The sequence below is a fragment of the Ranitomeya variabilis genome, chromosome 8 (genome assembly GCF_051348905.1).
Source record: "Ranitomeya variabilis isolate aRanVar5 chromosome 8, aRanVar5.hap1, whole genome shotgun sequence".
In the NCBI taxonomy this organism is placed as follows: domain Eukaryota; kingdom Metazoa; phylum Chordata; class Amphibia; order Anura; family Dendrobatidae; genus Ranitomeya; species Ranitomeya variabilis.
The window spans coordinates 93,360,861-93,384,902 of NC_135239.1; the positions used below are offsets into that span (position 1 = coordinate 93,360,861).

The following is a 24,042-nucleotide window of genomic DNA, read 5'->3' on the forward strand; positions in this document are numbered from 1 at the left end:
TCTCATTAAGTGTTTTTTAAAAAACAAAATGGTGGTTCCGGCCTACTAACGGTGTCTGCCCCTGCCTGGTGTTGCCCTCAACTGAATAAAGCTGAGCTTCAACCTTCTGGCTCTCATTAAGTGTTTTTTAAAAAACAAAATGGTGGTTAGGGCCTACTAACGGCTTCTGTCCCTCCCTGGTGTTGCCCTCAACTGAATAAAGCTGAGCTTCTACCTTCCGGCTCTGATTAACTGCTGTTTTTAAACACATTGCTGGTTCCGGCCTACTAACGGTGTCTGCCCCTGCCTGGTGTTGCCCTCAACTGAATAAAGCTGAGCTTCAACCTTCTGGCTCTCATTAAGTGTTTTTTAAAAAACAAAATGGTGGTTCCGGCCTACTAACGGAGTCTGCCCCTGCCTGGTGTTGCCCTCAACTGAATAAAGCTGAGCTTCAACCTTCTGGCTCTCATTAAGTGTTTTTTAAAAAACAAAATGGTGGTTAGGGCCTACTAACGGCTTCTGTCCCTCCCTGGTGTTGCCCTCAACTGAATAAAGCTGAGCTTCTACCTTCCGGCTCTGATTAACTGCTGTTTTTAAACACATTGCTGGTTCCGGCCTACTAACGGTGTCTGCCCCTGCCTGGTGTTGCCCTCAACTGAATAAAGCTGAGCTTCAACCTTCTGGCTCTCATTAAGTGTTTTTTAAAAAACAAAATGGTGGTTAGGGCCTACTAACGGCTTCTGTCCCTCCCTGGTGTTGCCCTCAACTGAATAAAGCTGAGCTTCTACCTTCCGGCTCTGATTAACTGCTGTTTTTAAACACATTGCTGGTTCCGGCCTACTAACGGTGTCTGCCCCTGCCTGGTGTTGCCCTCAACTGAATAAAGCTGAGCTTCAACCTTCTGGCTCTCATTAAGTGTTTTTTAAAAAACAAAATGGTGGTTCCGGCCTACTAACGGTGTCTGCCCCTGCCTGGTGTTGCCCTCAACTGAATAAAGCTGAGCTTCAACCTTCTGGCTCTCATTAAGTGTTTTTTAAAAAACAAAATGGTGGTTAGGGCCTACTAACGGCTTCTGCCCCTCCCTGGTGTTGCCCTCAACTGAATAAAGCTGAGCTTCTACCTTCCGGCTCTGATTAACTGCTGTTTTTAAACAAAATGGTGGTTCCGGCCTACTAACGGTGTCTGCCCCTGCCTGGTGTTGCCCTCAACTGAATAAAGCTGAGCTTCAACCTTCTGGCTCTCATTAAGTGTTTTTTAAAAAACAAAATGGTGGTTCCGGCCTACTAACGGTGTCTGCCCCTGCCTGGTGTTGCCCTCAACTGAATAAAGCTGAGCTTCAACCTTCTGGCTCTCATTAAGTGTTTTTTAAAAAACAAAATGGTGGTTCCGGCCTACTAACGGTGTCTGCCCCTGCCTGGTGTTGCCCTCAACTGAATAAAGCTGAGCTTCAACCTTCTGGCTCTCATTAAGTGTTTTTTAAAAAACAAAATGGTGGTTAGGGCCTACTAACGGCTTCTGTCCCTCCCTGGTGTTGCCCTCAACTGAATAAAGCTGAGCTTCTACCTTCCGGCTCTGATTAACTGCTGTTTTTAAACACATTGCTGGTTCCGGCCTACTAACGGTGTCTGCCCCTGCCTGGTGTTGCCCTCAACTGAATAAAGCTGAGCTTCAACCTTCTGGCTCTCATTAAGTGTTTTTTAAAAAACAAAATGGTGGTTCCGGCCTACTAACGGTGTCTGCCCCTGCCTGGTGTTGCCCTCAACTGAATAAAGCTGAGCTTCAACCTTCTGGCTCTCATTAAGTGTTTTTTAAAAAACGAAATGGTGGTTCCGGCCTACTAACGGTGTCTGCCCCTGCCTGGTGTTGCCCTCAACTGAATAAAGCTGAGCTTCTACCTTCCGGCTCTGATTAACTGCTGTTTTTAAACAAAATGGTGGTTCCGGCCTACTAACGGTGTCTGCCCCTCCCTGGTGTTGTCCTCAACTGAACAAAGCTGAGCTTCCACATTCTGGCTTTCGGCCTATACTATCAGATATTAAACTGCATTTGGCCTACTAGTGTGGTTAGGCCCTTGAAACAGTGTCTGCTGCTCTTGGGTTTGCTACTCCACTGAACAAAGCAATGCCGCCTGTTTAGTCCTGTTACCAATTTTGATCTGCATTTAGCCTACTTTATTCTTTGGCCCTATATCTGTTTCCTCATCATCCTGTCCATTGCCCAGCCACTGCTAGATGAGTCTGCTGGTACATTGACCTAGACCACTACATTCCCCTTGTACTCTACACAGCCAGAATCTGACCCTGCTGAAAGTAAGGTTCCCCTTCCTGCATATTATACCACCTTACACAGGGACAAAGAGGAAGGTGCAGATGAAAGTGCAGGTTCCTTCATCAGGTGGGGGGGCATACTCGTTGGCGACGTCACTGGCACAGGGCCACTCAGAGTACGCAAAAGTGTCGCTGCTGGTGGGAGGCGCCCCCGCCATGCAAACACACCGCCGTACTTTGAGGGGCCCTGTGCCAGTGCCAATGCGAACGAGTGGGCCCCCCCTGCTTGCTCAGGATCACAGCACTTGCAACGTTGAAATACTTACCTCTCCCTGCTCCACCGCCATGACGTAGTCCATGTTTCCTGGGCCCACTAAAACCTTGAACCAGCCCTACCCCCACAACTTTTGCCAAATGACCCCCAATTTCCAGTGCCCAACTATTATTATAAAGTTAATTAAGATTGACAAGCTTCAGAAAACAAGAATGGATGTTTTTGGCAGTAAAATGTGCACTGTAGGTGTTTTCCTGGCCTCCACTCACTGCCGGCTATGCTTCCCCATTGACTTGCATTGGGTTTCGTGTTTCGGTCGATCCCCGACTTTTAGCGATAATCGGCCGACTTCACTCGACTCGACTCTGGACTAAATCGGGTTTCACAAAACCAGACTCGATCTTAAAAAAATGAAAGTCGCTCAACCCTACAAGTTAGCAAAAAGACATACAGTTTTGTTGAGTGCAATAACAATAAGTATACTTGAACAGGCTTCCCTTTATGGGAGGTAAGGACACTTGAACGTTACAAACATGGTAAAATATCATAGCAACATGCTATAATTAACTTTTCTTACCCAACCGGGTATTCTACTAAGTGCAAACAAATTGTTGAACAATAATTTAACTTTGCCTTTAAGGACATACACTCTTAATCCACTAAAGACCTTCCTATTATCACATTATAAGGCATTTTAACTTTTTCATTCTCCTTCTTTAAATCTGCAGGACCGCCTGTCCTATCGGCACCAGACCTACTGCCTCTCCTTTCTGTTACAGGACCGCCCCGTTCAGCCAGGGCCTACTGCCTTTTCAACTACTATACACAGTATAGAACATAACTTTTCTTTCAGTTTGAGAACACTGAGCCGGCTCTACTTGGCTCCTATAAGGACTCACCCACTAACCCTTACGGGTTCACTTTCTGTCCTTAGTAACACATTACTAACTTTCGATGGGGAATGCAGGGTTTACCTTCTATCCCCCCCCTTTTCTTATCAACTATCTTCTTTTCACAATATTAAACTTTCTCATTACTTCCTTTTACTTTTTCTTTCAGAGAACATTATCAGCATTCCTTTATAATTAACTAATGGCATACATATAACTTTTACATGTAAATATTATCATCATTTTCTTCCATTGACATTATTGCTACCGGTCTTAAAGCAATATCACCATTTACGTGCAACAAATGAACATCCCCTTTAAGAGGGGACCAAATCTCTGTGAGGTAGCACATCTTCTCAAGCTACCAGTCTATACTCATCAAAGGTTCCAGTGCGGTATCTTCGCAAAGAGTCCTTGTTTAAGTAAAACCAGTAGGGAGCGCCTTTAATAAGGTGCAAACTATATACAAAAGAGTTCGGATCATGCACTGTTCATGATTCAGCAGTTTTTTAAAACTTGTGCAAAACTTTTGGAAACAAAACAAACAATAGGGATCCCAGGTCCATAGAAGGATCCCCTTAAGAGTTTACCCTTAACGGGTGTTAGCAATCATAAAAGCAATAAAACAGTAATTATTTACAAGTAAAAGAAGTACAGTAAAATCTTACTGTGGTGGTCTCCTATCCGGTCTCACCAGGCCCACAGCTCGCACTGGTGAGCCAGGACGCGGTTCTGGTCCCAGCAACGCTAAGATCCCTCGCCGGGAGGCCCTTCTCGCTGGCAGGCGCACACGTCCCTCCGGGGCACGGCGAGGCCGGGCTTCTCGAGGTTCCGCAGGGCCGGGCTCTGCTGCCTCCTTCACGGGATCTTCTTCTTCCGGTGTTCCGGCAGCAGCCTGGACGGCAATGCATCGCTGTACGCCTCGGGCTATCCAGCCCGTCTCACCAGCTTCCCTCCTCCACCTCGTGTAGGTTACAGCGTCGCCCGGCTCCAGATCACGAGCGAACCTCATGCTGCAGGGCTCCACCTCCTCCCGATCGACACGGACCTGCAGCGGCTCTCCAATCTCCTGGATAACTCCTCTTCCGTGCCGGGAGTTAAAAGACACTACCACACCCCAGTGTGACGGCGGGATCTCTGGAGCTCTGACCAAGTCAATCGGCGCTGCAGGCTGGGGCCGGCTCCGCCACGCTGCCATCAGACGCCGTAAATGTTCGGCGTCCGGCATGATCTTCAGGTCCGGCGCCTGTAACGTACCTCCAGCCGCGGCCAGGTGGGAGGGAACAGGGGACACTGGGGACAACCGGACCTCCGTGGGCTGGCCCAGCCGAGTAAGCACGCGGGCATCAGCCTTCAGCCGGCGGGCTAGCTGTCGGGCCTCGGCTGCAGCCACACACTCTTCAGCCAGCGGAAAAGGGGGTCGGCCCATCGGTGGTTCCGTGAGGGTCAGACCTCGCAGCGTTGGCGCTTCTGGGGCTGTGTCAGGTTGTGCAGCCTCAGGCCGGATCGGGTCAGCCCCACGCGGTGCTCCTGGTGTTGCCATCTTTGCCTTTCCTCCAATGTCTTCTTCCCGCTGTCTCTTTCGTGGGCGGCCCCGTCTCCATGGTCTCCACCCTCCAAACAGGATCAGGAGGCGGACCTCGGCCATTGACGGACACGTCCTCAGGACCAGGAAATGTTTAGACTGGGCGGCCATTGCCCTTCGCGCTCTCTAGCTTGTCTATGCCTACTCCACGCCCCTCTTCTCTTCCTGCGCTCTCCTCAGCGCTGTAATGGCGGCGGATTTTGGCGGCAAATGGCGCAGCACAGTCCTTGCAATAAAGTACAGTCCAAGCACAGTAAATCACAGTTCCAAGGCACACATGACCTGATTCTTCAGGCTTAAGTAGATCCTGTTCGTGACGCCAAGTTTGGAGCGCCCCCACACCGCCGCAGGGCCGAGGGGTACCCGGAGCCGGGTCTCTGAGTCTCAGTTCTGGGGTTGTCACGGTGGCTAGACCCGGTCCGTGGCCCTGTCTGTCAGTGGGGGAACGTCCGGTGCAATATGTGGTGTAGATATTGGTGGTGCAGTTGTGGGGTGCAGGTCGCGGTAAATAACGAGGACACCAGGTTGCAGTCTCTTTACCTCTTTACTGGAGATCTCTGAGTCCTCAGTCCAGAATATGGTTCACCAGGCTGCGCAAGTCCGGCCGGTCCAATGGCACCTCCAGAGTTCACTTCCCAGGTGGAAATCGGTGCCTTCCTTCTTAGCGCTATGTGTTGTAGTCCTTCCCTGCTGTGCTTACGGAAAGTACCCCACAACTGTTGTGTCTGTTTCTTAAGTTCCCTCACAACTCGATTAAATGATGTTCTTCTAATCGTCCGTCCCTTCCTGATGTTACAGTTAGAACGGCACCCGTTTGTCGGTAGGCCTGGAGTTCTTCCGGGACCCTAGAGACGCCCCTCTCCCGCAATTGCCTCCCAAGACTTCATAGGTGATATGTGTTAGACAGCCCGCCTTAAACTGACTGTCCTGCCGCTGTTTAGAGTATTGCTTGAAGCTGAATGTTATAATACTCCCTCGGCGTTCCGGCCACCGGTAGTGCGCCTCAGTAGGGTGTTGCTCCGGTCTTACAGCACGACCCCTACTGGAATTCTCCTATTGCTTGATCTCGTTTCTCACTCAGCACAATCTATCTCGCTTCTAGTCCTTTCTTGGGCCCCGCCGCTTCCCGGAGCTGGCGCGGACCCGTTACGTTCTTTCCAATGCCAAGCCTCTGTCAGGATCCCACCCCTGACAGAGACCCTACTGTCTCTTCCTCCACAACACCCTCTGCCACTAGGTGTTGCTTCGTCCAATCCAGTCAGCTTTCTGATCTAACTTCCTGCCTGACCCCCGGTTTACCCACTATGGTGGGAGTGGCCTAATGAATAGCACCCTTAGCTCCCCCCGGAGGCCCTGCTGTGAAATGTATTGGTGTCTGTGATACCTGATCAGATGAACTCCTTCAGTGCCATCGGACGCACCGTAGCTCCCCATAGTGGCGGAGCCACAGTACTGCAACGACCAGGACTCTGGGGCGCTGCACTAACAATCAGAGATGCAGGGACACTGTCATTGGCACCTGCATCTCTTCAAAACCTTCCAAATATCACAATATCAATATCATTTTACACAGAAGATACACAGGAGGTAATTTTACACAGTAGAACTCATATCATTGCTGCCTTGTTGTGCTGATCACAGGGAGGCCAGGCAACAATGATGACAGTTGCCTTCAGCAGCCAACAATGATGATAGTTGCTTTCCGCAGCCATAAAAAACCTGACATGTGCGCATCACCATTGAATACATTGGGTGTGCGTGTGTCTGTATTTGCAGTCCTTAAAAACCGGACCCCATAGAGAGATAAAAAATGGATGTTTGAAGGGGCCTGTTATGGCTGGACCTGGTGGTTAGGAGCACTGGGAATGACCTGATAGTCAAAACTGCAAAATAGAGCGAGCTCTGGGAAGTGGGAGCTCTGATGACCGCAGCCCTAATCTATTATCACACACACTAGAATTAGCCGTGGATCGTACCTGACTCTGCCTAGACGACTCTACACAGCCTGAGAGGTAACTACACCTATTTTGGTATTGTCTAACACCGGGGTAAAATCCGGACCATACCCATGGATTAATGGAACAACTTTGTATAATTTTCTAAAAACAAGTTGGTTCCAACAAGTGAGGTTGTTTCAACATTGATAATGTATACTCCATGAACAACCTTACGGGTAGAACTCCTCCGCAATTACATTTCTGGAGAGGTCTACCTTTAAGTATTACGTCCTCATTATAATAAGTTCCGGGTCATCTTGTAGGATGATAATTATAGAACATAATGTTTGCGGTTCAACGCGTGGTGCTTATGCGTTCCAAACCAGCGCATGCGCAAACTGAGCACTGACAAAACCGGAAGTGAGGTCATGAGGACCGGAAGTGGCACGCACGCTGAGAACAGCGTGCCATGTATCGCGGTCCCTATCACATCGCTTATAAGGGAGGCACAAGCGGACGTCAGGTAACGCAGCCCCGCAGGTTCCCTGTCATTCCCCTGATGAGTCCTGGATAGGACGAAACGCGTCGGGAGACGCTATCTGCCACCTACAAACTCTCTCTCCATAATACATCAAATGGGTGAGATCACTCCAAGTCGCCTGTGATATAGGCGCTATGGTTGAATTTACATCTTGACTGACTAAAATATCATTGCTGCGGTATAGGTGGAAACCCATGATATGGGTATGCAATTATTCCACAATATGCATGTACTCTTTTGATTATTCCAGTCAGGACTGTGTTTTTTTGCTGCTTAATATATGTTTACATTTGGTTTATGGCATATGGCTAGGTTGACAGTTTAAAGGACTGAATGAGCACTTTGGTTGTAGGTACTGTGCATGTACAAGGATAATTGGGGTCTGAAACCCTATGGTGACTTATTATAGACATTATATATTTCACCACTGTGCATATGTACCCGTGCCTGTCTGACTCGCTAGCATTGCTATCTTTATCATATAGAACCAATGTATGTTGCTGGATCTTTGTATGAACGGATCAGCACATATATGTTTGTTTTTTCCTACGTACCTTTTGTGTCCTGAGGGGGTACGCCAATCCCCCCTTTTTTAAGTCCCTTGTGTGTTATTATCACATGGTGAAGATTTCACAGTTAGTCTTTTTTAATTTGTGTATATTAAAAGTTACATTTTAGTCCAATTGCTACACACAGTAACTACACCTAAAGAGAAATATAGCCTCACCTTGCCTCAGAGAAATTCCCCAAAGGAAAAGAGCAGCCCCCCACATATACTGACTGTGAGTTAAGAGGAAGGCACAAACACAGGAATGAGACAGGTTTCAGCAAAGGAGGCCCGACATACTAAATAGACAGAAGATAGATAAAGGGATCTTTGCGGTCAGCACAAAAAACTACAAAAAGCCACGCAGAGTGAGCAAGAAACCCCCCGCGCCGACTCACGGCGCGGTAGGTGCCACTCTGCAACCCAGAGCTTCCAGCTAGCGAGACAATATCATGATAGCCAGCTGGACAAAACTTAGCAGGTACTCAGAAATATATTCAGCACACAAATGAACAACAAATGAGCTTAACATGGACTTAGCTTCTGCTGAAGTAGACAGGTCATCAGGAGATCCAAGTGAGATCTGAACCAGTACAGATACATTGACAACTGGCATCAGGTAACGATCTGAGCAGAGTTAAATAGAGGAACCAGCCCAGTCTTAAACGATGCAGCTGAGGAAGCCACCTCCAGACCAGCAGCTCCACTTTCAGCCACCAGAGGGAACCCACGGACAGAACTCACAGAAATACCATTCCTGACCACAGGAGGGAGCTCGAGAACAGAGTTCACAACAGGGGCCTAATGTACAGTAGCTTTCTGTTGTCAGTGATATTTCTTTTTACAAATTCTACCTTCTTCATCTTTACAGGTGACAGTGGCTCTCATCAGCCTTTTAGAAACAATCTTGCTCAGTTACCTCAGCTACAAGGTATGCAATTTTTTTATTGTACTTTGTTGCAGTAATATGTATAATCAACAATTACAGAATGTAAAGGACACTCCCTTGAAAACCTTATGTTTATAAAATGCATTGCTTTGTTTAACTGTCATTTTTTCTATTTTGAGGCCAGCAACAGTGAGTCTGTAGCAGCCAGGACTATTATTGGGACTAGCCCAGGATGGGAGGAGTTACGTGGGCACAAGCAGATGTAGAATAGTGAGCTAGGGAAAGTATTGAGAAGTGAACAGAACTATGGTCTAGTTGCTCACAAACCTGCATGTAAATGGGTCTTTGTGTGCCAAGGAACATCACCATATCGGATTGCATGTTTTGAAGGAAACGAAGGATTAAGTGGCAGATGGATTCCGGATCTCAGGAGTGTGGGCCTAGCAAAGACACAGACTTATGTTAGGTCAACAGGGAGGACTAAGAATTCCTTATCTCAGCCAAGCTGGTCTTAAGCAAACAATTATCTATACTAAATAAAGAGCTAGAGTTTAGTCATACTGGGACATGAGTAAAGGTACCGTCACATTAAGCGACGCTGCAGCGATATAGACAATGATGCCGATCACTGCAGCGTCGCTGTTTCGTCGCTGTGTGGTCGCTGGAGAGCTGTCACACAGACAGCTCTCCAGCGACCAACGATGCCGAAGTCCCCGGGTAACCAGGGTAAACATCAGGTTACTAAGCGCAGGGCAGCGCTTAGTAACCCGATGTTTACCCTGGTTACCAGTGTAAATGTAAAAAAAAAAAAACACTACATACTTACATTCCGGTGTCTGTCGCGTTCCCCGGCATCCGCTTCCCTGCACTGTGTAAGCGCCGGCCCTAAAGCAGAGCAGTGATGTCACTGCTGTGCTTTGCTTTACGGCCGGCACTGACACATTCAGTGCAGGAAGCTCTGCGCAGCAGCGCGGACGCCGGGGGACGTGATAGACATCAGAATGTGAGTATGTACTGTTTTTTTTTTTACTTTTACAATGGTAACCAGGGTAAATATCGGGTTACTAAGCGCGGCCCTGTGCTTAGTAACCCGATATTTACCCTGGTTACCATTGTAAAACATTGCTGGCATCGTTGCTTTTGCTGTCAAACACAACGATACACGCCGATCTGACGACCAAATAAAGTTCTGGCCTTCTAGCTCCGACCAGTGATATCACAGCAGGATCCTGATCGCTGCTGCGTGTCAAACACAACGATATCGCTAGCCAGGACACTGCAACGTCACAGATCGCTATCGTTATCGTTGTTAAGTTGTTCAGTGTGAAGGTACCTTAACTCATGCACCCTGTGCATTTAAACAATTGAAAGGTGCATTTTTGAAGGCATTTCTTTCCTGTACACATCTACAAGGAGCCTGAAAAAATGCATACAAACATGCAGTTGATTTCTTAAGAGCAAAATGCCAGCATTTCTGCTCTAAAGCAAGGCATTTTAAGAATCACTTTTTCAAATCTGTGTGAAAAGAAAAGTATAAAAGGGATCATGCATTAAAAAATGCATCAAAAATGCAATAATCATAACAGATTGCTATTGCTTAATTTGGTGTGGAATATTGAGTAAAAAAAAGAAAAAAGAAGTGTTTTTGTACATGTGAACATGACAATATCTCTTTTGGATTAAATGACTCATTCACAAAAACCTACTAAAAACTGTGTGAAAAGGTTTCCCTAGATAGCTCATTATCTCAGGTAAAAAAAAATCCATTGCAAACAAAAAATTAGCTAACTCACAGGAATAAATTATTAAACAAAAATTGCATGAGCTGGTGTTTATATTATTTTCGTCATTGTACATTGTGGGCCATTTATATGGATACACGTGGGTTGGCCATTTATAAAGTTACATCCAAAATGGCCGACTTTAAAATGGCCACCACGGTCACCACCCATCTTGAAACGTTTTTTCCCTCCATATACTAAAGAACAGGAAGTTGATATCACCAACCATTTTCATTTTATTTAGGTGTATCAATATAAATGGCCCACCCTGTGTACAGTGTTAGGTGTCGAGTTCCTACCGCTGCCCAGGGGGAATCTCAAACCATGTCCGCTGTGGTCTCCCAATCTTCTCCAGCTGCAGTGGAACGTGCTCAGCGGAGACATCGGTCCCAGAGCCTGGCTCGGACAGATACTGCACGTTTGGTTACTGCTGCCCTTCCAGGTTCAGCCATTATAACCAGTACTGTTCGGCGGCCAGCAGGAGCTCCTGGGACTAAGTCCTTCTTTTCTCCTTCTGAGCATGCCCAAGGGAAGACCTCTCATTGGAGGACAGGGGTCACACGCTCAGGTACTGTAGCATCTCCTATTGGTCCACTAGGAAGGTCCTGGAGAGCTACAACTGTAAAAGGTTTGCACGGCCTTACGGCCATGCACTAGTATCATTTGTGTTTGGCTGTTGCCAGTGGATACGCTACCACTCAGTTCATATGTGGTGTGAATCTGTTTAGTTTGGGGCTGTACACTCAGGCAGGCAGCTAGCCTCAGTGGGGGCAATAAGCCTTGGCTTAGCATCTGGTTCCTTTATGTGTGCGGTTAGCACAGAAGAGTTCCAGAGCAAGCACAACCCTAGTTAGGGTATTATTCTCTGTGTACAGCGCGACTCTGTGAGGCAACAGAGCTTGCTTTCATTTCTCATGGGGTGAAGTTTAACCTACGTGTGAGCTCAGTGTCCATCCGCCATTACTTTACAGCAGGTATCTCTGCACGGTGGACCCTGGGCTGCGAACGCACCTCGTATCAATCTCTCTATTACTTGGTGCATTCCACTAGCCCTAACACACAGTATGCTTGTTAGATTAAGAATTGTACATTTTCTTTGAATGAATTATCCAGGACTTGGCTTATTTTTCCCTATGGGCTAAGAACTTAGAGTCGGGTAGTTAATATCTGCGATTTTGCTACTTCATTTGACTTCACATCAACAACGTGACCATTCCTCTACTGTTTTCCTCTGTGAACTGAGGGTCACTGCTGACACTATGCTGATTGACAGCACCATTCCCGCAGTTAGGCAGCAGGGAGCCAGCTGTCAATCAGCATGACATTGGCAGTAATACCCCATCAACAGAACAGACAAGTTATTCTTTCAGCGTGATGTCAACAGATGTGGCAGATTCACCAACAGGATCGGTCCATGACCTCTATGAGCCTTCAGAAAATGGCAACGAGTGAAACAGACAGGTAGTTAGCAATCACCTGGCTGTAAGTTCTTAGCCCTGCATAGGAATATAAGCAAAGTCCCAAATAACCACTTTAACATATACAGGTTGAAATTTTTTTTTCACAAATAGATGGGATCCCATTGCAAGTCTGTCTGTTTTTGATTGATACAGAAATCATGTATTTGTGGTTATGCATTGCTTATGCATATGTGTTTTTACTGTTTAACTGCCTTTTTTTACATACCGTATGTTTACTATACATGTAAAGGGACATCGTGCCTGAGCACATAGACTGTATGTCTGTGTAGGGCATGTCACTATAACCGAGTGCATTTCTGGAGGACCTTAAATGAGTAAAGTAATATGCAGCTGCATTTGTATTTTTGGGACATGCACAAAGAGAAAAAACAAGGCGCCCCCAATGTGTCACACTGTTTAAAAAACACACATACAGTCCTTTGTAGGGAATGTGCTCACCTATTGGTGTTGTGAAACTGGGTCACAACTCCCAAGAAGGCATAATCGTAGCAGCAGGTCTCCACAAGAATCCAAAGGGATGCTGGAGGTAATAGTCTTAGGCGAACTGAAGACCGCGCACACGAGGTAGATTTAAGGTGGTTTATTGAAGCCTACGCGTTTCAAGAGCTATCTTGCTCTCTTCTTCAGGGCATATAGTACAACACACAAATATGGGGTATATTTATACAAAAAGGAAGGGGAGGGGCCCCAAGGCCCTTGTACAATGATACATAAACACCTAATAAAACACATATTTAATAACATATAAAAACATTATTCTTTATTATTTATAACCTAGGAACATTATTTGATATAAATAAAAAATAAATTTAAAATATAAAATTTAAAAATGTAAATAGGCCCTGAAAAAAATAAGTAACCTACTGGGTGTTTGAACCGGGGAACTCTGTATAGAATTGTATTGTTTAAGCTATTCTAGTCCTTGCGCCACAGAATACTGGTAAGTTCCTTATCAATTTCTCTTGTGGAGATGAAAACATCTAAAATGTTCTTATGGGCAAAAAAGCAAAATATTGCAAAACGAACAATATATGCCGTTATAAATTACTTAAAAAATTACATGGTGTTATATTTATTATAAATTATATATAGTTATAAAAATATTAAAATTGTTACAACATGAGTGGTACTAGAGCCATCCCATGGGACACAAAGAAAAATTGTTATTTGGAGTGAGGCTTAATGATAGGAACCACACTTCAATTAGAGAATTTATTCAGTCACAATAGATCTGATATTACATTTAGCCCTTCAGGCTCCAGAGAATTCAAGGTATATATCCAAAAAACCTCTTTCTTATTAAGTGACTGTGTGCGATTAGGGACATGTGCAGGAACGTGATCAATGGGGTGAACATGAAATAGTGAAGGATTACTATTATGTGAGATGCTGAAGTGTTTGGAAAGACCATGTTTGAGGTAACCTATTTTAATGTTGTGTCGATGAGAATTCATACGGAGGTGAAGTGGTTGTGTTGTCCTGCCAACATATATCTTGTTGCATGGACAAGTAATAATGTAAATAACATAGGAGGTGGTGCAGGTGAAATGGTGACTGATTGGAAAAGGGTGAGGAAAAGAGGAGTGTTTAAATGCTGTACTGGTATGTGCTATGATACCACAGCACAAACATTTCTTGTGAGAGCATTTGAATATACCTGGTTTTAGTAAAGAAGGTGATTTTTTTAAAATATCAGGGAGTCTGCTAGGTGCCAATTTATTTTTCAAGCTGGGTGCTCTCCTAAAAATAATTTTAGGATGTTGTGGCACCAGCTTACCTAGTATCTTATCCTCTCTTACTATGTGCCACAACTCATTGATGGATTTTTTAATGAATTTGTGGTCTGTGCTGAATGTGGTTACAAAACTGCAGGTGTATTCTTCTGGGCTGGCTACAAGGTCAGCTTTTTCTTTTTTTAGTAACAAATCTTGATTGAAATTTTTATAAACATGCTCAAGTGCTCTATTCACCAAATCTCTGGGGTATTTTTGTGCTAAAAACTTATTTTTTAAAATCTCAGATTGGTCCTTAAAATCACTATCAGAAGAACAATTTTTCCTAATACGCATAAACTGGCTTTTTGGAATGTTACAGAGCCATTTGTCAAGATGGTTGCTATTGTAATGGACATAGCTGTTACTATCTACTTTTTAAAAAAAGTTTTTTGTATGAATCTTTCCATCCACAATGAAAAATGTCACATCTAGATAGTCAATGGCAGTTTTGTTAAAAACAGAAGTAAAACCAAGACCCCAGGGGTTGTTATTGAGCTCTGACATTAAATATTCTGGAGGTTTAAAAGTTGTGTCCCAAATAAAATATATTAAAAAATATTACCCAGGATTACTCAGAGGAAGATACCAATCTTATGAAGAAATTGTTTCACAACTTGGAGGAGAACATTAAAGAAGAAATACATCAAAGTCTGGATGCAAGGTTTCTTGATATTTATATAGATGAACATTTATGTCCACGGAAATTACGTATAGACCTCAGATGTCCGTTCCCCACGGACAAAGATTTAAATAATGAATGGAGCACAATATTATCTGATTGTATGCATAGAATTTTAGGCTGCCTATATAAAAAAAGAACCTTCCTTGCTGAACAAGCAACCATGAGGGTGCAGAAAATCAGCAATGAACTATTAAGGTTTAATAATCATCCTTTATATAGAAATATTAATTCTAGTATCTCTACAAATGTAACCAAAATTGAACATGATGCTATTATCAGGAAGTCTAAAAAACTGACCAGAGACCGAATTGATTTTGGTCTCACTTTGAGTGAACCTACTCATAGTGAGGGGGAAAGTATGGAGGTTACGCCTGCCGTATTAACCCCTTCATTGGTTAATAATCATACACGCACCTTTGTTAATAGTAACAAATATTCTCAAAGGGGAACCCATTCAGGGAGTGCAAAAAATTATAGTAGGAATAATAATAATAATAAAAATCTGGGAAGCAGTAATGATCACACTGCAGATCTAAACAAAATTATTGACAGTAATATTGAAAAATTTGAGAAATCTGCTGAGAACAAAATTTCTAAACCCTTATCTGAATCAGCTGAATTAGTGTTAAAAAACAGAAGGGAGTCAGCTTCCTTCACATTACCGCTTTTTGACCCAGAGATAAAAACTGCTGATGCTAATGATGTATGTAAAAATGATATTGATGAGAATCTATTAAATCTGTCCATTCACGAAGTTTCAATATCAGAAGAACCTTTGATTTATTTAGACGATGTAACCATTAACATTGGTAATAATAATAATAATGTTAGTACAAATCTAATACATAAGACATCTGACACCACCCCAGCTGCAACTGCCCCTATCAAGTGTACACCTGTCATCATTGACAATTCAGGAGCAGGATGTTCAGCAGCTGTCCCTTTTCTTCCAAGGGTTGATAACTCAATTCCTTCTACTTCCATTTCCTCCCTTGATATAAATAGTACTACCATTTCTAAAACTATCCCTCATTTTTTTCACAAGGCTCAATTAAAAAGAAAAGTAAATATAGAGGGTCAAGAGGAAAAGGGAAGGAAAAAAGGCAAAAACGATCCTCAATAACACCTAACAATGTCTTTAACCTTTCCTCTTTGGCACTGACCACAAACGATTTAACTCTTTTATCTAGAGGTCTCTCATACTGCCCTAATTCAGGTAGTAAGAATCTTGAAGTATTTCTTGATGTGCACAGCTTTGTGAGAAAACTCACTCTAAAGAGACATTATGAAATTAAAAAACATGTCCATAATACTAGTGACTGTGAAGGACTTTCTAATACACCTGAAACCACAGGGTTACATTTGGATGTTAAAAGAAAAAGCAAATTTTACCCGATAGACAGCAAGGGTCCTCATTTGGAAACATTCTCCAATCTATTACTAAAAAAATTTAATAATATTGAAAAAAATTCCAAGGCAAAACCGCAAAAAAGTGGGAATTTAACACCAGGTGAGAAAGCTTCTCTTTCAAAACTTAAAAATAACATGGAGATAGTCATCAAAACCGCAGATAAGGGTGGTGGTATAGTGGTGCAGGACCGAGGTGACTATATCAAAGAAGCCTATAACATTTTGTCTGACCATGAGTTCTATTCCAAAATAATCAATGAACCTTTTTCTGAAATGCAAAAAGTTTACAATTCCATGATTAAGGATGCCTTTGACAGTGGGGTCTTAAATGAGAATGAGTACAAGTATCTTACTATAATAAATCCAAGTGTACCATTTATGTATCATATTCCCAAAATTCACAAGAGTCTTAAAAATCCCCCTGGTCGCCCCATTATCTCGGGTATTGGTTCCCTAACTTCAAATCTATCCAGTTATATAGATAGCATCATGCAGTTACATGTTACCCAATTGAGGAGCTACATTAAGGATTCTGCACATGCAATTAAACTCATTAGAAATATAAAATGGAAAGATAGTTATATATTTGTTAGAGTTGATGTGTGCTCCCTATATACAAATATCAAACATGAAATTGGACTTGCAAGTATGAAATCATTTATGGATACAGATCCGAGATTATTGGATAAACAAAAACAGTTTTTAATGTCAGGAATGGAGTTCATTTTAAAAAATAATTATTTTACTTTTTTGGGTGAACTGTACCACCAGACACGTGGTGCAGCGATGGGATCTCGGGTAGCGCCTACATATGCTAATTTATTTATGCGTCACTTTGAGAATTCTTTTATCTATAATAGTGCTTTTACTGATTGCATTGTTTTTTATGGACGTTATATTGATGATCTTGTTTTTATTTGGGACACAACTTTTAAACCTCCAGAATATTTAATGTCAGAGCTCAATAACAACCCCTGGGGTCTTGGTTTTACTTCTGTTTTTAACAAAACTGCCATTGACTATCTAGATGTGACATTTTTCATTGTGGATGGAAAGATTCATACAAAAAACTTTTTTTAAAAAGTAGATAGTAACAGCTATGTCCATTACAATAGCGACCATCTTGACAAATGGCTCTGTAACATTCCAAAAAGCCAGTTCATGCGTATTAGGAAAAATTGTTCTTCTGATAGTGATTTTAAGGACCAATCTGAGATTTTAAAAAATAAGTTTTTAGCACAAAAATACCCCAGAGAGTTGGTGAATAGAGCACTTGAGCATGTTTATAAAAATTTCAATCAAGATTTGTTACTAAAAAAAGAAAAAGCTGACCCTGCAGCCAGCCCAGAAGAATACACCTGTAGTTTTGTAACCACATTCAGCACAGACCACAAATTCATTAAAAAATCCATCAATGAGTTGTGGCACATAGTAAGAGAGGATAAGATACTAGGTAAGCTGGTGCCACAACATCCTAAAATTATTTTTAGGAGAGCACCCAGCTTGAAAAATAAATTGGCACCTAGCAGACTCCCTGATATTTAAAAAAAATCATCTTCTTTACTAAAACCAGGTATATTCAAATGCTCTCACAAGAAATGTTTGTGCTGTGGTATCATTGCACATACCAGTATAGCATTTAAACACTCCTCTTTTCCTCACCCTTTTCCAATCAGTCACCATTTCACCTGCACCACCTCCTATGTTATTTATATTATTACTTGTCCATGCAACAAGATATATGTTGGCAGGACAACACAACCACTTCACCTCCGTATGAATTCTCATCGACACAACATTAAAATAGGTTACCTCAAACATGGTCTTTCCAAACACTTCAGCATCTCACATAATAGTAATCCTTCACTATTTCATGTTCACCCCATTGATCACGTTCCTGCACATGTCCCTAATCGCACACAGTCACTTAATAAGAAAGAGGTTTTTTGGATATATACCTTGAACTCTCTGGAGCCTGAAGGGCTAAATGTAATATCAGACCTATTGTGACTGAATAAATTCTCTAATTGAAGTGTGGTTCCTATCATTAAGCCTCACTCCAAATAACAATTTTTCTTTGTGTCCCATGGGATGGCTCTAGTACCACTCATGTTGTAACAATTTTAATATTTTTATAACTATATATAATTTATAATAAATATAACACCATGTAATTTTTTAAGTAATTTATAACGGCATATATTGTTCGTTTTGCAATATTTTGCTTTTTTGCCCATAAGAACATTTTAGATGTTTTCATCTCCACAAGAGAAATTGATAAGGAACTTACCAGTATTCTGTGGCGCAAGGACTAGAATAGCTTAAACAATACAATTCTATACAGAGTTCCCCGGTTCGAACACCCAGTAGGTTACTTATTTTTTTCAGGGCCTATTTACATTTTTAAATTTTATATTTTAAATTTATTTTTTATTTATATCAAATAATGTTCCTAGGTTATAAATAATAAAGAATAATGTTTTTATATGTTATTAAATATGTGTTTTATTAGGTGTTTATGTATCATTGTACAAGGGCCTTGGGGCCCCTCCCCTTCCTTTTTGTATAAATATACCCCATATTTGTGTTTTGTACTATATGCCCTGAAGAAGAGAGCAAGATAGCTCTTGAAACGCGTAGGCTTCAATAAACCACCTTAAATCTACCTCGTGTGCGCGGTCTTCAGTTCGCCTAAGACATGGGACATGCACAAGACACACTTGGTATCAAATAATAGAAAATGTTGCCCACAGTACTCCCTTTACAGAGGAACCCCAAGTCCATAGCCAATGAACAACACTTGGTAACAATGCAAAAGCAAAAATGATAGATAATGACTAAACTGGGTGATAGCATATCAAAAAGCAATTTATTCTCCCAATGCAGAAATAGCGACATTTTCATCTATTTTACGTCATCAAAGAGGTCATCATCCCATTCACCCCATACCAAAATGTTCTGTAGTTGACTTAATTTTGTGCCAGTAAAGTTATTGCTCCTAGAACATTTTTTACTTTTTTGGAATAATATTGTTTACATATCTGAAAAAATAAATGCGTTCTTGGCTATTTCTTCAAAACTATATTGCCAGGCTACTTTAAGTTACAAAGGACGTATCTGCAGTATAACAAATCTACAGTATAGTGTACAGTGTGTGTGTATCAAGCCACGCCCACTCCAAATAGACCCACCCACTCAGCGAACAGTATCACACAGGATAGGATTACATACACAGCTCAGCAGACATTAAGGCCCAGGTCACACTTGTGATTGCAGTGCCAGAAACTCGCCCCAGTACCCGGCTGCATATTTACAGTATATGTATATATAAATATATATATATATAGTTTTTATATATTGAGACTCGCGCAAGTTTCTCGCATTGCACTCGCAAGTGTGACCTGGCCTAGCACACAGTAAAGGATTAGATACACAGCTCAGCAGACAGTATCACACGGCATAGGATTACATGCACAGCTCAGCAGACTATCATACAGGATAGGATTAGATACAAGGCTCAGCAGACAGTATCACACAGGATAGGATTAGATACACAGCTCAGCAGTCAGTATCACACAGGATAGGATTAGATACACAACTTAGCAGACAGTGTCACACAGGATGGGATTAGATACACTGCTCAGCAGACAATATCACACAGGAGAGGATTAGATACACAGCTCAGCAGTCAGTATCACACAGGATAGGATTAGATACACAACTTAGCAGACAGTGTCACACAGGATAGGATTAGATACACAACTTAGCAGACAGTGTCACACAGGAGAGGATTAGATACACAGCTCAGCAGTCTAGATCACATGAGAGAGGTTAGATACACAGCTCAGCAGACAGTAACACACAGGATACGATTATATACACAGCTCAGCAGACAGCATCACACAGGATAGGAATACACAGCTCAGCACACAGTATCACACAGGATAGGATTAGATACACAGCTCGGCAGACAGTATCACACAGGATAAGATTAGATACATAGCTCAGCAGACAGTGTCACACAGGATAGGATTAGAAACACAGCTCAGCAGACAGTATCACACAGGATGTTAGGTGTCGAGTTCCCACCGCTGCACTAGGGGAATCTCGAGCTGTGTCTGCTTTGGTCTCCCATTCTACATCGGCTGCAGTGGAGCCTGCTCAGCGGAGACGTGGGTCCCAGCATCTGGCTTAACCTGATACTGTGTGAAGGGATACTGCTGCCTTTCCAGGCTCTCCCTTTGTAGCCAGCATTGGTCAGCGGCGAGCAGGCTTTTCTGGGACTAAGTCTTGCTTTGCACACACTGAGCATGTCAACGGAAGGACCTCTCATTGGAGGTCGGGAGTCACATGCTCAGGCCCTGTAGCAGCTCCTATTGGTCCTCCAGGAAGGTCCTGAAAGAGCTGCAACTATAAAAGGTTTGCATGGCCACACGGCCATGCGCTAGTATCAAACGTATTTGGCTTATGCCAGTGGATACTTTACCACTCTTTATATATATATGTGGTGTGAGACTATAACGCTGGGACTGTACACTCAGGCAGGCAGTTAGCGTCAGTGGGGGCAATTAGCCATTGGCTTGCTTGCAAGCACAACCTTAGTTAGGGCTATAGTTTTTTTGTACAGCACGACTCTGTGTGGCAACAGAGATCACTTTCAGTTCACACGGGGTGAAGCTTAGCCCACGTGTGAGTTCAGAGGTTATCCGCCATTACTTTGCAGCAGATATCTCTGCACGGTGGACCCCAGGTGTTGTGATCTGGTGACCTTGGAGCCGCATGAAACTTTCTCTGGAGTAGGTGGAAACTGTACTGACCGCAAATCCTGAACTAACACTGCAACTAGAAGTAGCCGTGGGGTGTGCCTAACAAAACCCTAGACACCTCGACACAGCCAGAGGACTAAATACCCCTATAGATGGAAATAGGAATACTACCTTGCCTCAGAGCAGAACCCCAAAGGATAGGCAGCCCCCCATGAATAATGACTGTGAGTAGGAGAAGAAAAGACACACGCAGGTAGAAAACAGGATTTAGCAAAAGAGGCCACTCTAGCTAAATAGGAAAGGATAGGACAGAATACTGGGCGGTCAGTAAAAAACCCTTCCAAAAATATCCACCGCAGATAATACAAAAAATTCCACAATCTAACTAAAGACGTGGAAAGAATATCTGCAACCCCAGAGAATCCAACAAGACTGAAAAAATACTGACACAATCTAAGCTGGACAAGAAAACACAAAAGAATAGCACTGAATTATGAAGCACACAGCATGTGTGCCACAGAAAAAAAAAACAGACACTTATCTTTGCTGATTTGGCAGAAAGGCAGGAGGAACAGGAGAGGTCCAACACCTCCCAACAACAATTGACAACTGGCAAGGACTAATGAATCCTGCACACCTAAATACCCCAGTCAGAACTGCAATCAGCAGACACACCTGACCAGGACTGCAACCCAGGGGCCACTGCATTACCACCTACTACCACCGGAGGGAACCCAAAAGCAGAATTCACAACACTACCCCCCCTTGAGGAGGGGTCAGCGAACCCTCACCAGCGCCCCCAGGCTGATCAGGACGAGCCAGATGAAAGGCACGGACCAAATCAGCAGCATGGATATCAGAAGCAAAAACCCAAGAATTATCCTCCTGGCCATAACCCTTCCATTTGACAAGGTACTGAAGCCTTCGCCTCAAAAAACGAGAATCCAAAATCTTCTCAACCACATACTCCAACTCCCCATCAACCAACACAGGGGCCGGAGGATCAACAGAGGGAACAACGGGCACCACATATTTCCGCAACAAAGATCTATGGAAGACATTATGGATAGCAAAAGAGGCCGGAAGCGCCAATCGAAAAGACACCGGATTAATAATCCCAGAAATCTTATAAGGACCAATAAACTGAGGCTTAAACTTAGGGGAAGAAACCTTCATAGGAACATGACGGGAAGACAACCAAACCAGATCCCCAACCCGAAGCCGGGAACCAACACACCGACGACAGTTAGCAAAACGTTGAGCCTCCTCCTGAGACAACACCAAATTGTCCACCACATGAGCCCAAATCTGCTGAAACCTGTCATCCACAGAATCCACACCAGGACAGTCAGAAGGCTCAACCTGCCCAGAAGAAAAACGAGGATGAAAACTAAAATTACAAAAAAAAGACGAAACCAAAGTAGCCGAACTAGCCCAATTATTAAGGGCAAACTCGGCCAATGGCAAAAAGGCCACCCAATCATCCTGATCAGCAGACACAAAGCATCTCAAATAAGTCTCCAAAGTCTGATTAGTTCGCTCGGTCTGGCCATTTGTCTGAGGATGAAATGCAGAGGAAAAAGACAAATCAATGCACAGCCTAGCACAAAAGGCCCGCCAAAACCTAGAAACAAACTGGGAACCTCTGTCGGACACAATATTCTCCGGAATACCATGCAAACGAACCACATGCTGAAAAAACAATGGAACCAACTCTGAAGAGGAAGGCAATTTAGGCAAAGGCACCAAATGAACCATCTTAGAAAACCGGTCACAAACAACCCAGATAACCGACATCCTCTGGGAAACCGGAAGATCAGAAATAAAATCCATAGAAATATGCGTCCAGGGCCTCTCAGGGACCGGTGTTATGGTTTCCAATGGCAAGGAAACATCAGAAGCATAGAATAAACGGACAAGCTCTCGGGTGATGGAAACTAGAGCTGACCGCGATGCTAAACCTACATACCACACTAGAAGTAGCCAGGGGGCATTCCTGCGTTGTCTCTAGATGTCGCGCGCCAGCCGGAGAACTAACTACCCCTGGTAGAAGAAAACACAGTCCTGGCTTGCCTCCAGAGAATGTCCCCACAGGAGATAGCAGCCCCCCACATATAATAACGGTGAGAGCAGATGAAAAGACACACGTAGTATGAAAGCAGATTTAGCACAGAGAGGCCCGCTAACTAAATAGCAGAAAGATACAACAGAGGACTTCGCGGTCAGCTGCAAAACCCTTCAAAACACCATCCTGAAATTACCTTAACTCATGTGACAACTCATGCCACTGGAGTGGTAATTTCAGCCCAACAAGAGCTTCCAGCTGCAGAGATTCACATAAGTGCAAACTGGACAAAACATACAAAAATAGACTTAAGGACTAAAGTGTCCAACTTAGCTGAGCAGAAAACTGGGAGCAGGAACATGCAACAGAATCACTCTGGATACATTGATGGCCAGCATTAGAATGACTGAGGAGCAAGGTTAAATAGGATACTCCCACATCCTGATAGGAACAGGTGAACTGAGAAGGCAAAGCTTGCAGGACACCAGTACCACAAGAGACCACCGGGGGAGCCCACGAACCGAATCACAACAGTACCCCCCCCTTAAGGAGGGGGCACCGAACCCTCACAAGAACCACCAGGGAGATCTGGATGAGCCCTATGAAAGGCACGGACCAAATCAGAAGCATGAACATCAGAAGCTGTAACCCAAGAATTATCCTCTTGACCGTAGCCCTTCCATTTCACCAGATATTGAAGTCTCCGTCTGGAAACACGGGAGTCCAAGATTTTCTCCACCACGTACTCCAATTCACCCTCAACCAGCACAGGAGCAGGAGGCTCAACAGAAGGCACAAGTGGTACCTCATACCTCCGCAATAATGACCGATGGAAGACATTATGGATAGCAAAGGATGCTGGGAGGTCCAAACGAAAAGACACAGGGTTAAGAATTTCCAAAATCTTATAAGGACCGATGAACTGAGGCTTAAACTTAGGAGAAGAGACCCTCATAGGGACAAAACGGGAGGACAACCACACCAAGTCCCCAACACGAAGACGAGGACCAACACGACGATGGCGATTAGCAAAACGTTGAGTCTTCTCCTGGGACAACTCCAAATTGTCCACCACCTGCCCCCAAATACGATGCAACCTATCCACCATGGTATCCACTCCAGGACAATCCGAAGACTCCACCTGACCAGATGAAAAACGAGGATGGAACCCCG

At 43.6% G+C, this 24,042-nt stretch overlaps 1 protein-coding gene across 2 annotated transcripts in view; it reads left to right on the forward strand.

Annotated features, from left to right (window-relative positions):
* Nucleotides 1–24,042, forward strand: part of KCNT2 (potassium sodium-activated channel subfamily T member 2) — a 1,359,842-nt gene that overhangs the window by 481,262 nt on the left and 854,538 nt on the right. For both annotated transcript variants that reach the window (XM_077277827.1, XM_077277828.1), the window contains exon 5: nt 8,892–8,951. In XM_077277827.1, the coding sequence (XP_077133942.1) occupies nt 8,892–8,951 (60 nt within the window). The remainder of the gene's footprint in view (nt 1–8,891; nt 8,952–24,042) is intronic.